This window comes from Mustela nivalis (assembly GCF_964662115.1).
Source record: "Mustela nivalis genome assembly, chromosome: 16".
Classification (NCBI taxonomy): Eukaryota; Metazoa; Chordata; class Mammalia; order Carnivora; family Mustelidae; genus Mustela; species Mustela nivalis.
Window position 1 is genome coordinate 59,497,595 of NC_139035.1, and position 14,890 is coordinate 59,512,484.

Genomic DNA, 14,890 nt, shown 5'->3' on the forward strand with positions numbered 1-14,890 from the left:
CTGACAAATAAATAAAATCTTCTTTAAAAAAAAAAAAAAAAAAAAAAAGGAAAAGAAAATGAAAAGTCCCAAACTGGTTTTTGTTTTTATATTTTAGCACATTTGAGCTAAAAATAACAAAAAACTGAAGTTATATCTTTTCTGTCTACAGTTTATTAAATATGAACTAAATCTTTTAATAGGAGTTTAACCCATGAATTCCTATTGCTAGATATAGCTTCTGAGACAATACTTTGTGTCAAAGTATTGAGACATTTTAACATTAATGCTTAAGGTTTATTAGAAAAGTTCATAATGTATTTTTCTCACATTAGAAAGCAGGAAAAAAACGGTGTTTACCTGTAAAGCTGCACTTCGTAATTCCAGGCATGTTGCAATTTTGCCTATGGTTTTCTGTAGGAAAAAGAAAAAGCATAAATACTGAATATACTGTAATTGGTAATTGTTAAAACCACGGTGTTAGTTTTTATTAGTTAGGGAGCTATACTTTTTTTCAAGTTAAATTTTACTTCTGTGTAGCATCTTGCAGATTTTAGAGAAGAGAAACGGGAAAAGGGCTAGGATAAAGGAGAGAATGTGAGTCTATCTTCTCTCCTGACCTAAAGGTACCGTGACCAATTTTAAATCAAGTTTGCTTTGATGACAGCTTTAGATTTATTTAAAGGGCAATGAAAAGGACTTTCAACATCTCCCCCCACCCCAAGTTTTGTCTTCTCTTTATCTCCATTAGGTCTGAAATTCATTAAAAGATTTAAAATTTAAAATATCTGAAAGCTAGCGAAATGGTATCATTTAATTTTGATATAAGTCCAATCTTGACTTGATTATGTAGGTAATATGCAGCAAAATCAATACTTGTGATGAATGGTGGCGAGCTTTATAGCTTTCCTGCCTTAGATGAGCTATAAGAGGAGTATAAATGATAGGGTATAGTCCTTGCTTTTAACAAGCTCAAGTTCTATTATGTGACATGAGACTCTACAAAATCACTGTTATATAAAGAAGAGATACTTGATTCTTATAAGCTTTAGCGAAGTGAAGCACTACATACGTTCTGAAGAAAGAGTGCAAGATTCTGCGTTAGAACTCGAGCCCCGGTGCCGGGGAGGATTGATAAAATGGAAGAGTTTGGAAAACTGTCACGGTGCAGTTATCCTGAAAGTAGAGGGATATAGGTTTGAAAGTGAAGAGTGACTGAGGGAGTGATTGTGTGTGTGTGTGTGTGTGTGTGTGTGTGTGCGCGCGCGAGAGAGAGAGAGAGAGAGAGAGAGAGAGAGAGAGAGAGAAGGCGTGCATGCGCGCGCCGGGGACAGCAGGGGTCTTTCTGAAGGGAACCTTCCATGACTAGCTGAGGAATCGGTTATAACTTCAGCAATAAATCGCACAGAAGTTTTTGAATAGAAAAAGAATGACGATCAGATTTGACCTTTAGGAAGACGATTAGGGCAACGACCCCCATAGGCTGGGGGAGAAATGGGAAGAGACCACAGGCAAGAGCGGTCAGGCTACTCCGGCTGTCCAGGTACCCATGAATCAGAACAAGAACATGACTGACTGGAGCGGAAGTAAAGAGGAGGCCCCACAGAAGAAACTTCGACAAGAGCAGGCAGCTGAATTAGGCCCAATGACATTTTTAAGTCCTTCCAGAAAAGGGTATTTCTTATGCTTTTTTTAAGAATATATCCAGACCATAAAAGTGAAGTATTTATGTACAATATTTGTGATGCCTTCACCACAGAAACACTCTTGGGAAAAAAATGAAATCTTTTTTCTACATGTACTGATCACTTGCTAAAGTTTATTATTATTATTAAATTGGATTTCCACTTGCTTTATCAGATAAATGAGGAGCACAGAGGTGCAGCAGGTACTGTCCTGGCCCCTGGTACTCAGGCGAGTGGGCCCTACGCAATCACCTTATCGACAACCAACAGCTGGTATAGCCGACTCCCACCTTTCCTGAGCAACCCAGGACCCTTGACCAAGGAACAAGTAACACTCCAACTATCTCCACAACCTTTAAAAATTTTCTTTTAAGCCCAATATCACTATTTAGAAAATACCCAACTTTATTATGAAATCTTACATTTAAAGATTACATTTAAATTTCATAACTTCAAAAGGACTCAAGATATCTCATATTTATTTTCTCTCTCAAACAGCTAATGCACAGGAACCAGCAATAGTCTTTTCTACATCAAATCTAATATCTCACTGTTGTTTAAACATACCACTCAACTCTGACAAAACTAGGTGATTTAAGTATGTATAAATAAAATTAATGTTTTATTTGTATATATGTATAAAAACATAAAAATACATATAATAATAGAGTAGTGGCTAACAGCTATTGAGTACTCAAGTTCTCCTAAGGGATTTATAAGCATTAATTCATGTAATCCTCATTATAACCCTGAGTTAGAGACTATCATTTTATTGGTGTGAAAACTGAAGAGAGGCTAAGCAACTTGCACTAGACATCCATGTCTTCTAGACACATAATAGTCGTATGTACAATAAAGCGATATATTTGTGTTAATATCATTTGGCCATACTTTTTAGGTTTTTTTAAAAATGCTTTTGAGGAAAGATTCTGTATTAAGTGAGATGTATCAATGAATGGGTCTTTAGAAATATTAGTTAACTCCCTTTCTTCCATTTGGTTTAAAATCCATTTGATTTGAGGCTGTTAACATTTAAGGTAAAATGCAGTTGAACAATTACAATTCCGCTAATAACCTATTTTAAATTTAAACGTTTCTGCAAGTTTAGCAAAACCAACAGCTCTTTACACAGAATCTACTGAACCGTGGCAAAATACCAACAGGCCTTATTCATAACTACTTTAAGGGACCACACCCAACATCAGTATTAAAAACGGAGCAAAGCACTATCATTTTCAGCTGCAGCAATGACTTTTAAAACATGTAGCATTTATTGATGTCAAAATCAAGTGCTTGCTACTGTAACCGTGTCACCTTTCTTAGAAACAAATGGTCAGGAAAAACGATGAAGCAGCACAAGGTCACTTATGTCCCCATATAAGTACTATTAACTAATGTACATTAAGACTAAGCACTGAAGGTAAATGAAGCTTAGTTTTAAAAGATTTAAATTATTAGCGCCTCATTCAAATTAACTGCTCATGCTTAATATGGTACAGAAATGGAAAATGTCCTCGTTTTCAGGATATTGGCTATTTTGTCAATGGTAGGGAAATTAGTAAGAAGAGCAGGTAAGGAGAAGATGGCATAAAAACAGACAAAGAGCCGAGTTAATTTTGCTTAAACTTATTCAATTTACATATGGAAAAAGAAGTCTAAAAAATACACATGAAGTAGAGCAGTCTCCGTCCAGACCTGATTTTTTTATTTAAACAGCCAGTCGTCTACCCTCCAGCCAGAGGGAGGCTGGGTGGGAGGAAAAGGGGCAGGCGGGGGATCGGTGGGAAGGGGGAAGGGGGACCCTATGAAATAGGAAACAAGCCCTTAGTGCTGGAACTCTCATTACTACAAATTCGATTCAAAACAGGGAAAAACTTTCTAAGCATCATGAGACAGGATGTTCTATTCTGCCCAGAAACTTACATGAGAAAATCTACGACACCGAAGTAGGGAATTTAATGGAATGAAAGCTTTTGGCAGCTATTCTTTGGCCACTAAACTCAGTTGTTATAATGACAAAACTATTGAGGGTTGAAATGGAAGCTAAGTCAACGAATTGTGAGGGAGGATCAAACAGGAATCCTAAACTTTCTCACTTTCCACCAGAAATCTTTGAGAATATTATGAATAGCAAATCCACATGAAGATTAAAATCACTAATTAATAAAGTTTAAAGAGATCAGTAGTTCTGCTCTAGAGTTTAGATTTAAAATAAATACCAAGATACATATACTATTTTCTCAAAAATTAATATTTCTTTGATCTTAAATAATTTATATGGATACATATCAATAACCTAAGCGCCAACAAAGCATTTATTCATCAACTATTTTTTAAAAAGCTTATTGTGAGCCAGACAGTAAAAAGTCTCATAAAGAAATATTGGTTGTTTTTTAGAAAAATTTTTTGTAGTCCCAGAAACTATGAATGGTTAGCATAATTCTAAGATTTGTCACTGCTGTAAAAACAGTGAGAATAGCAAAAAGCATAAAAAATATAATTCAAAATAGAAAACATAAAGAACAATTTTGCTGAGAATAATATAACGTATATTCTGCATCTTCCCCGTTTTTGAGGAAAACGCAATTGGGTTTCTTCTTCTTTGGCCTTTGGCTAATGTGCCAGGTCTGGCATTCGATTAATTTTGCAGACCTAACAGTTGGTTTCGAAATCTCCTATAACATGTTCTTCAGAACATTAGACCCAATGAAGTGTTCTATAAGGGGAGGGGGGAGCCTCCAAAAGCAAACAAATCTAAGAAACACTCCATTACCAAAGTCTTTTAAAAAAAATTCAACATATACATTAGCATATTAAAAGCCCTGACAAATCACAGACTCTCTGTTCAAATAACATCTATTCATTTTTCAGAGGCAGTTTTCCCCCAAATCATCTGGGAAATCTTTGTTTCCTAATCATTAACTTGGAGCCTCTAACTTTTTCCTTGTGTGATATTCAAAAATAAGGTCTATAGGTCAGTATGAGTTTTTTGGCCCATTGTGAATGTTTCACCTGCATTTTTAAAGAAAATTAAATTTGTAAATGCATTTAACTTGCCTTATGTTCCTAATGTAGTACGGAATGATTTGGGGGTCCTTCTCCAAGCTCAAGGAATAGGCAGGCACAAGCTCTCTCTCTAGTCACAAGCAGGAGCCACAAATGCCCCCTACGCAGGTATTATAAATAAGAAATACCTCCAAAATCAGGCCTCCAGGAAAGGAAGAGGTACAGAAAACTTCAAAGGTATAAGTCATTAGAAGATAGAGTGAAGATCATGTAGGGTTATCTAATCCCTCATTTCATATGTAAGGAAATTAGGGCCGGGGGACAGAGCCCCGATTCAAGACCAAGTCGTCTGACTCCAGATCTCAGGCTTTTCCCCTAGGTCATGCTCCCCAGGCCTTATGGGGTATAAGATCCGTGGGTCTGTATAAACTAAAAACAAGGCAGCATCAGTGGCTGCTGAGGAAGTTATAAATTAAAGAATAAAGAACATTATCAAACATCAGGTTGCTTCAGACTTAGAAAGTTAAAGAAAACTAAGAAAAAGTTTATTTTTTCTTGTTAGTTTAATCATTGTACGACAAAGCTCATTTCTTGACAGCATTTAAAAAATTTTGCTTTGTTTCAAGTGAACTCACCTACTATTTGAGGTCACGTGGCTCAGAGGTCTTAAGGTACTGATGACAAAGCATGGAAGTAACACCAGGCAAACAGGTGATTCAAGTATTGGGGGAGGTGGGATCATGAAACTTTAAAAAAATCCCCTAGGCTTTCATCTGTTCCCATATTCATAAGTTTGTCAGTTATTAATTTGCATACTCAAATATTTGAGATTGTTTGAAATTAATTTTGTGATGTCAGCTGATCACTTTTTGTTTTTTAAAGATTTTATTTATTTATTTGACAGAGAGAGTGAGCACAGGCAGAGAGAGTGGCAGGCAGAGGCAGAGGGAGAAGCACGCTCCCTGCTGAGCAAGGAGCCCAGATGTGGGACTCGATCCCAGGAGGCTGGGATCATGACCTGAGCCAAAGGCAGCCGCTTAACCAACTGAGCCACCCAGGCGTCCCAGCAGATCACTTTCTAATCAATTTCTAGAGTTTACATATTTTATAGAGGAGATAAAGCATATAGTCTTTGTTCCTTTCCTTAAGCAAACAAATCATTTCCTCTGTAACAATTAAACCTAAGTTTCCTAAATCTACTGCATACATTAACAACTGTAAAGGAAAAAAGAAAAATGCACCAGTAAATTGGAATAACGTGTTTTCTAAATACAAAAGAAAAGTATAGGTGATGTAGATACTAAGTAGTTTTAAGATGCAAATATACTGACTTATGTAAGAAATACCCTAACCCTAATCTTTGGTGTTTTTATCTGTTCAAACGCCTATACGTAAGAGTCAAATGAATATAGGAAAAGGACTGAAATAAATTTTAGACTTTCTTAAAACGCACACAGAAAACCACTCCCACTCCTTGTACAGAAAAAGGATTAATAAAAACAAATTAAGTCACTACAGTTTTCAGTGTCTTTTCTTAAGAGATGGAAAAACTGACAACAGTAATTTTTTTCATTATCTACAAGATTAAAATTTGACTTAACACTAGATACTCTGAGCCAGGAAAAAATGGGACTTGCTTCTTCCTGTTTCTTCTCACTCTCTGAAAGCAAAGCTTCTTAAAGTATCCCACTTTTTATAATCTCTAAAAGTCCAGGGCACCGACTCCAACATGTTAAAATCTTAATTCAAAGGAACCACTGAGACATCTTGCAACTTTATGCATTTATTTTGCTGATGGATTCTTATGCCAAATTCCTGACTTGAACTATTTTTTAAAAATTATTATTTTATTATCAATTTTTTTTCAGTGATGGATTTGGGGGGATTTTTTTTTTTTTCCCTTAGCTTTGTGTTTGTTTTGAGAGGAAGAAGAGGTGTTAAGAAAATTCAGAGTTAAAAAAGTATTGAAGTTGGACAGAATTACTCACAGTCAAACTTGAGCCTCTGGAATCTACCCCTCTCCCAAAGAGTGTAGATAGCCTCCACTGAAGTTTAAGTCTGAATGGCTGAATCGAGAAATTCATCAAGTGAGAAAGTCACTAACTGGTAAATCATGTGTTACCTCAGCGATCACTCTATGTTCCCCAAAGCATAATAATGCCATTTTTTGTACTTAAGTATAAGTTTCTGTTGGTTTTGCTTAATGGCTTGAAAGACAGAATCTTTTTCATTTGGAATCTGATAATATGTAGAGATTATTTTATAGTACCTTCTGTTCTTCTGTGAATTCCGAATTATTGTGTTGAGCTTGGGCCTCTTTTTGTAGATGTCTTGCTAATCTGTAAGAAGAAAACAATACATTCTTCAGAATTGAAGGAAAGCAAACTATCTCAATAATGAAATAATTTAAATCTTTTAAAAGAGACAATGAAGTACAATAATATGTTGCTGTGCTTTCAAAGTCTAAATCTACATTATCTTTAGAATCAAACTCTATACAACAAAAATGAAAATAAGATATAGTACTTTTGGGGCGCCTGGGTGGTTCAGCCCCGCATCAAGCTCCCTGCTTGGTGGGAAGCCTGTTTCTCCGTCTCACACTCCCCCGCTTGTGTTCCCTCTCTCCCTGCCTCTTTCTCTTTGTCAAATAAATAAATAAGATCTAAAAAAAAAAGATATAATACTTTTTATACCATTGCACTGGGACAAATTTCAGCTCTAGGCAGTAAAAACAGAATCTTAGAGCTGGAAAGAATCTCAAGTGGCAACTAATCCAACTTTCTTCAGTATGCATGAATTTCTTCTTTAACAAGCCAATAAGCAGTTGTCCAGATTTTGCTTAGACACTTCCAGTGAGCACCAGTCATAGTACCAGCCAGAGACACTTTATCAGTCTATCATTAATTTGCTGATAAGATTAGTCCAAATAACAGCCATGACAAAATGATAAGTCTATTAAATTATGCTTTTCAAAATATTTTTCATGAAAAATAAAGAAAATCTTCCACCAATCAGACATGAAAATCATTGTTTGTCCAATTATCATTCTTAAAAATAGCAGCTAGGCCTTGGATAAGTTTTCAAGGATGGATCTGTGTTACTAGTCCAAACTCAACAGTAAGGATCCAAAGCTTGCTCTCTCTCCCTCTCTCTCTTTTAAAAAAAGATTTTATTTATTTGTTTTGACAGAGAGAGAGAAAGCGAGAGCATGCATGTACAAGCAAGGGGAGGGGCAGAGGGAGAAGCAGGTTCCCCAGCAGGCAAGGAGTCCAATGCCGGGACTCTATCCCAGGACCCTGGTATCCTGACCTGAGCTGAAGGCAGACACTTAACTGACTGACCCACTCAGGCACCCCCAAAGCTCTTTCTGAGACAATAAAAACTAAAAGACTGACTCTTACAATGAAACAATAAAAGGACAAGTAATTTAATTTAAAAATGGAAAAAGAATTTGAACTTTAAAAAAAAAAAAAGATTTATTTATTTATTTTAGAGAGAATGAGAGAGACTGAGAAAGCGCGAGCTAGGGAGAGGCACAGGGAGAAGCGGACTCCCCTCTGAGCGTACAGCCTGACTCCGTGCTCGATCTCATGACCCTGAGATCATGCCCTGAGCCAAACCAAGAGTCAGACACTTAACCGACTAAACTACACAGGTGCCCCCTGAACATTTTTCCAAAGAAGATACAAAAATGGTCAATACGCACATGAATATCATATCATTAGTCATTAGGGAAATACAAATCAAATACAAATACAAAATACAACGAAATACAAAATACAAATCAAAACCGCAATGAGATACCACCTCATATCCACTAGGATGGGTACAATTTCTAAAAAGAGAGAAAAAAAAAACAATGGTGTTGGCAAAGATATGGAAAATCTGGAACCTTCATACAGTGCTGGTAGGAATGTAAAATGATGCAGTCGCTGTGGAAAACAGTTTGGCAGTTCCTCAAAAGTTAAACATAGAGTTACCATACATAAAACCCAGCAATTTCAAAATTCTAGGTATAGTCCAAGAATTGAAAACATGCTCACACAAAAAAACCTACACACGGACTCTCAAACTGGAAACACCCATAATGTCTATCAACCCGCAGAATGAATCAACAAAATGTAGTGTATCCACTCAACGAAATACGATTTGGTGGCAAGAGGAATGAAGATTGAAACATGCTACAACACAGATGAACCACAAAAACATTATGCTAAATGAAAGAAGCCAGATGCAAAAAAAAAAAAAAAAAGAAAATCACATATGATTCCATTTACACAAAATGTCCAGAATGGGTAAGTCCCCAGAGACAGCAGATTTGCGGTTGCCAGGGGCTGGGGTAAGGAAGGAATTGAGAGCGACTGATAGCAGGTATGGGGTTTGAGGGTGATGGAAATGTTCTGAGATGAGAGGGTGGTGACGGCTTCATAACCATGCAGAGCCACTGAAGGCTCTGGGAATATACTAGAGTCACCAAATGGTACAACTTTACAATGAGAGATCTTATGTGATATTTATCTCAATTTTTAGAAATTTTAGAAATCGAGAGATTCTTTGGTGAAACACTTTGTAACTGGCAAAAAAGTTAAAAATCGTAATTCTCAAGCATACTATACCATTCTGGGTGGGGAATAAAACCAAGAGTGCAAAGAGTAGCAAGCATTAGATTTCCTACCAAGCCCACTGCAAAACAGTTCACTGAGTTTCCAAAAAAATTTCTTAGATGAGAGTTCTATTCTATGCAATCATGTCTTCAGAGTTCAGGTGTAAAGTTCATTATATTTGATGGCATCCATCCGATCTAACTCCTACCAAAAATTATTGACATTTGCCAAGAATCACTCCATTATGTTACTTAAACTGCTTCTATCCATTTATTTATTGTACCTCAAAGGTAGAACCCCCGTAATATTATCCTGTGATGTCATGTAGAGACCCTCTCTTCGTGGATTCTACACAGAAGAAAACACAAAAACAGAAACAGCCATTATCCTTGTCCTTGCTCTGCACTTGATTTCTAATTCTTGCTGGCCTACCACTTATATGAAGTTCTCTTTTAGGAATTATAGTCTCTATTTAATGATGTCAACTATATATCTCCAATATCAGGGAAGTTATAATGTGGCACAGTTTCTTTATTGGAATAGTTCTACATACCGTATGCTAATAGTGACTGTTAACTTAAGCAGGGTCACTCTTGGAAGAAAGAGGGTAGCTCTTAACTGCTCAAATGCTAATAATAGTCAGCAGGCAAGGATGTTAAATTCAAACAGAATCTTGCTTTTAAAAATTAGGCAACAGACTGGGAGGAAATATTTGCAAATCATGTAACTGATAAAGAACCTATACCCAGAATACATAAGGAACCCTTATAAACTCAAGAGATAAAAGAGAAACAACTCAATTAAAAAATAGGCAAAAATTTGAATAGACATTTCCCGAACTAGATTTACAGAGGGAAGATAAGCCTAAGAAAGGATGCTGGGCATCATCAGTCATAAGAGAAAGGCAAATTAAAACTACAGTGAAGTACCTTATACACCTACTAGAATGGCTAGATAGCCAGTGACAAACGCCAGCAATTTGGAGAACAGTAACTCTGATACGCTGCTGGGAGAAATGTAAAACTGTATAGTCAGTCTGGACAATATGGCAGTTTCCTTCAAAAAGTACACATAAATTTACGTTAACCAGAAATCCCACTCTTTGGTATCTACCCAAAAAGAATGAAAATATATGTGCTCACAAAGACATGTGAATGTTCACAACAACATTACTGATAATAGTAAAAAAGGAGAACCAACGTACTGATATACGTTCAACATGGATGAACCTCAAACACATTAGGCTAAATCAAAGAAGCCACGTACCAAAGACCACAATTTATACAACTCAATTTACATGAAATATCCAGAAGAGACAAGATCTTAAGAGACAGAATATAGATTAGTGGTTGCCTAGTGCTGGAGCAGGAATATGGAGTGATTGCAAATGGGCTCAAAGGAGCTTTTGTGGGGTGATGGAAATGTCATAAAATTTGATTATAGTGATGGTTGTACAACTTGGTAAAGCTACTAAAAATTAACTGGACTGTACATAAAAATGGGTGAATTCCATGGTATATAAGTTATACTATTTTTAAAAACTTTTTTAAAGGCCTGTGTAAAAAAATTTTCTAAATCCATAAATGACTGCACCATTTTAAGACAAAGTGAGACATGATTTTGGCCACTGAGGGAAAATGCACATGATCTGGACATTAGATGAGCAGCTCAAAGAGTTCACATTCTACTGGGAAAGGCGAGAAGCCTCTCAAATATTCTCTAGAGAAGAGTCTCTTCTCACAGGGATGCCTCCAGGTCAAACAGCACTACTCTCAAGAGGGAGCTGAAAACATACTTGGAACACATAAACAAGTGACTGAAGGAAACCCCATAACAATCCACAACAAAAATTAGTGCTTCTCAAACTACCTGTAGTGAAGGACTAGTTTCTTTCCCCAATCTGTTCCCAGCTAATACTTCTCTAAAATATAAAAACTCTTAAGATGTCCAATTGCTATTAAGTTTCTAAATCTTCAATCTCAATTCCTTTACCTCACTGCAGACCAGCACCCCTCTGTAGACCCACTCTGAGTAGCACTGTTGAAGGCATTAATAAAGGTGATTAAAGCAAGGATTATTCAGTCTTCAAACAAATATTGACTAAACATCCGTGTGCCAGATTAATACCTCAGCACTGATCCTGCAAAACACCTGATTCTGAGCAACACAGTCCATGCCCTTCTAATGGAAGTCTGGGGTCATGTATCCCCAGGCTGCTGAAAGAGCTGGCCTGCTTCATGGAATTATTTTTAAGTGACCAGGTATATCTTGGCTAGCGATTCTAATTCTCACATATTTGTTTAAATCTTCCAACAGCACTTTAATATCAACTCAATGCTCCCACGGCATACTTCTGAATCCATATTCATTCAAAAGAATACAACATATAGTTTCTAAGTAAACAATTATTTAATAACAGCCTAGCTTCCCTAGGACAAGATGTATATAGTCAGAATAAGAAAACACCTCCGACTCTACCCTCTTAGAGTTTACATTCAAGTGGGAAGAGAGACAATAGACCAAATGAATAAGTAAAATATATTGTATTTTAGATTGTGATAAATTCTATGAAAAAAATTAAGGATTGGCGGGGGGATGGTTAGGATGTGGAAGACGAGGTAGAGGGGGTTGGGGTGGATAACAGGTTTCACTATTTTAAATAAGGTGGCCAGAGAGGAACTTACTAAGATAATATCTGAACAAAGACCTGAAGGAGGTGACCAAGGACCTAAGCAGATAATGAGAGAATGTTCCAGAAAAAGTACAAAAGCCCTAAGGCAGAAGCATGCTCCTGGAAACAGCAAGCAGTGTGGTAGCACATACTCTTTTTCTACTTCCGTAATAACAAAACCCATTTACTTTAAAATCCTCCATTAGTCTCTCAGGGTTTTGAAGGTAGGAATCAAATCTTATACATCTTTACATCTCCTGCTCTTGTCACTGAAAGAAAACATTGTTTAAGCAATAGTATTCTTACATCATGATGGTACAAACATGTTTCTTTCCTCCCCAACATCTCCACTCCCATAAATTCCCTCTGTGTTGCAAGACCATAAAGTCCCTGCTGCCCAACCAGAAATGCCAATTATCCTAGACTCTTCCTCATTCATTCTCAACATCCAATCACTAAATGCTGTCCATTCTTTTTTCTAGTATTTAGCGGCCCCCAAATGGTCTTCTTTTCTGCAACATTTCCTCCCAGATAACTGAAATAAAAAGGACAATTTGTCTTCATTTTTTTAACATATTAATTTTAAATTCAACCTCATTTGATATGTAGCCTATGTATTTACAAAATCTTAGCCAATCGTTACTCCTCCTACACTGGCAGTTCTTTTGAGAACTTCTCTGAATCATGAAGTTCAAAGGTTAGTACCGTGGCCCAACAATGGATTTGTATGTGGCTATTACTCTCATTGAGATGTTTCTAGAAATTCCAGCTCAACAGCTTGCATACTCAATTTTCCTTTGTAATTTCAATTGGACACGGTATTCTTCACTTTCCATTGTGAAGTCCGCTGCTGAGTGCCAACAGCTGCTAAGTCCCGCCGTATGACAAGTGAAGGTAGCTTTACATTTCAGGGGAAGTGATTCTAGTGAAGCCGCAGAATGAGTATACACAGGTGCTCACTAGCTACGGTAAGGATAATACATGTTCCCTGGTAACGAGGGAAACCTCATTTGTCCAACTCACATACACCAGGCATGTTAAATAAAGCGTGCTAAGCACTATGTAGTACAGCAGTCAGGATTTGGGAGTTAGAAAAAAAAAAAAAAATCAGATTTCAGCAGTAGCTTTATGACCCCCCTGTTAATTTGTTTAACCTGAGCTTCAGCTTCCTCATTTTGTAAAATGAGAGTAATGTTCTCAACTAAGTAGTTGCAGGAGTGGGTGAAATCAAGCGAAGATACAAGACAGAGCTAGTACTTGTTATACTTGGCAACAGGGCCCAGAGCACGGTTGTTTTCAGGGCTCTTTGAAACTACAAGTCAGTACCTTGGGGGTCTAAAACATCTGCACATTTGAATTATCTTAATGGTCAGATAAAAACAAGAGACTATTGTACGGAAAGGAAATAGAATTTAAAGTTCCCAACACTCAATGACGGGGGGGGGGGGGGGGGGGGTGATTTTTCTCATACTCCGTTAACACCTCAAACAATAACTAGCTTTTAACCAAGAAGTAATTCATGCCAACCGTTTGCAAACAATAGCATTTTAGCAGACAGTTCTAATTTTTCAGTAAAAGGTGCAAGAAATTAAGCAAGGTTTTATTTATTTTTTTTAAAGATTTTATTTCTTTATTTGACAGATCACAAGTAGGCAGAAAGGCAGGCAGAGGGGGAAGGGGGAAGCAGGCCCCCTGTTGAGCAGAGAGCCTGATGTGGGGCTCGATCCCAGGACCCCGAGATCATGACCTGAGCCGAAGGCAGAGGCTTAATCCACTGAGCCACCCCGCTGCCCCAGCAAGGTTTTATATAGGCGTAAATCTTGTCTTTTAACTTAAAAAGCCCCCCTTAAGTTTTTTTTTGGGGGGGGGGTTGCCAGAAAGGTTATAAGAGATTGGACTTCGGGTCAAAGATCAAAGAAACGGGTCCTCACAAAGTACCCAGCGGCTATACATTCGACACAGGACAAGGAGGAGGGACCCAGAGAGGGAGTGGTGGCTCCCGTGCGCGGTCCATTAATTCAGTTCGCTCTCTTCGGTTCACATCCTGCGCGGACTCCACCCAAAGCAAGCGAGCGAGGGGGTGGGTGGGACTCCCACAGCCAAGCAAATAACAGTCCCAGAAACCGAAACGGAATCGAGGTGCATTGTGAAAACACGGCTCCTCCGAAAGAGGGGTGGAGAAGGGGCGCCAGAGGGGACCCTCTCCTGGGCGGGTGAGGCGCCCCGGTCCCCGCTGCTTCCTGGGGGCGCCCCCTCCCCTCGAGCGCCACCAGTTCCCTCCTGTCCTACACGGGGGAGGAGGAAGGCACCGCCGCGAGCAAGGCCACTCATCCCTGGAACGTGGGCGGGGAACACACGAGTATCCCTCGGAGATTCTAGAAGAGAAGCTGAGCGGCCGCGACCTGAGAGAGGCGAGGGAGAGGAGGGAAGGGCTCCGACCGCAGAGCGGGGGACGGGAACGACAGGGGCAGCGCGGGCGCCCCCGGAGAGGGGGGCTACCTGTTGAATGGAACGGACCCCGGGGCGGCGGACGGGGAGAGGGGCGCGAAAGCCCAGCGAGCGGGCGGCAGTGTCCTGGGCAGCCCGTCCGGGGCCGGCGCGATCCCAGCCCCCGTGCCTTCGGGGGCCCCACCCTGGGACACGATAAGAGACACGGACAGAAGAAAGGGGGAGGCGGCCGACCGGAGCCCGGCTGGCCCGCTCCCGCGGTTAGTCACTCACATCTGATACTCGTCTATCGCCTCCACCAGCTGGCCCCAAGAGTCGAAGTCGGCGCCTCTCCGAAAACTGGCGCCCCAGCGCTGCAGCAGACTCCGGGTCACCTCCGACATGGCCGGGGCCCACCCCGTCCCCTCCCGCCCCTACCCCAGCGAGGCCGGGCTCTAGCGCGCCATCCTCCCCGGGCCTGGCCCCGACATTAACAGGGCCAGGAGGAACCGCTACGG

The 14,890-nt window shown here is 39.2% G+C and overlaps 1 protein-coding gene across 1 annotated transcript in view; it reads right to left on the reverse strand.

The window, feature by feature from the left end:
• Nucleotides 1–14,787, reverse strand: part of AIDA (axin interactor, dorsalization associated) — a 37,193-nt gene extending 22,406 nt beyond the window's left edge. Inside the window, exons 1-3 of the mRNA XM_082702286.1 lie at nucleotides 14,667–14,787; nucleotides 6,940–7,009; nucleotides 340–393 (exon numbers count right to left, since the gene is read on the reverse strand). Of these exons, the coding sequence (XP_082558412.1) occupies nucleotides 340–393; nucleotides 6,940–7,009; nucleotides 14,667–14,776 (234 nt within the window). The 5' untranslated portion in view covers nucleotides 14,777–14,787. The remainder of the gene's footprint in view (nucleotides 1–339; nucleotides 394–6,939; nucleotides 7,010–14,666) is intronic.
• Nucleotides 14,788–14,890: the final 103 nt, after the last annotated feature.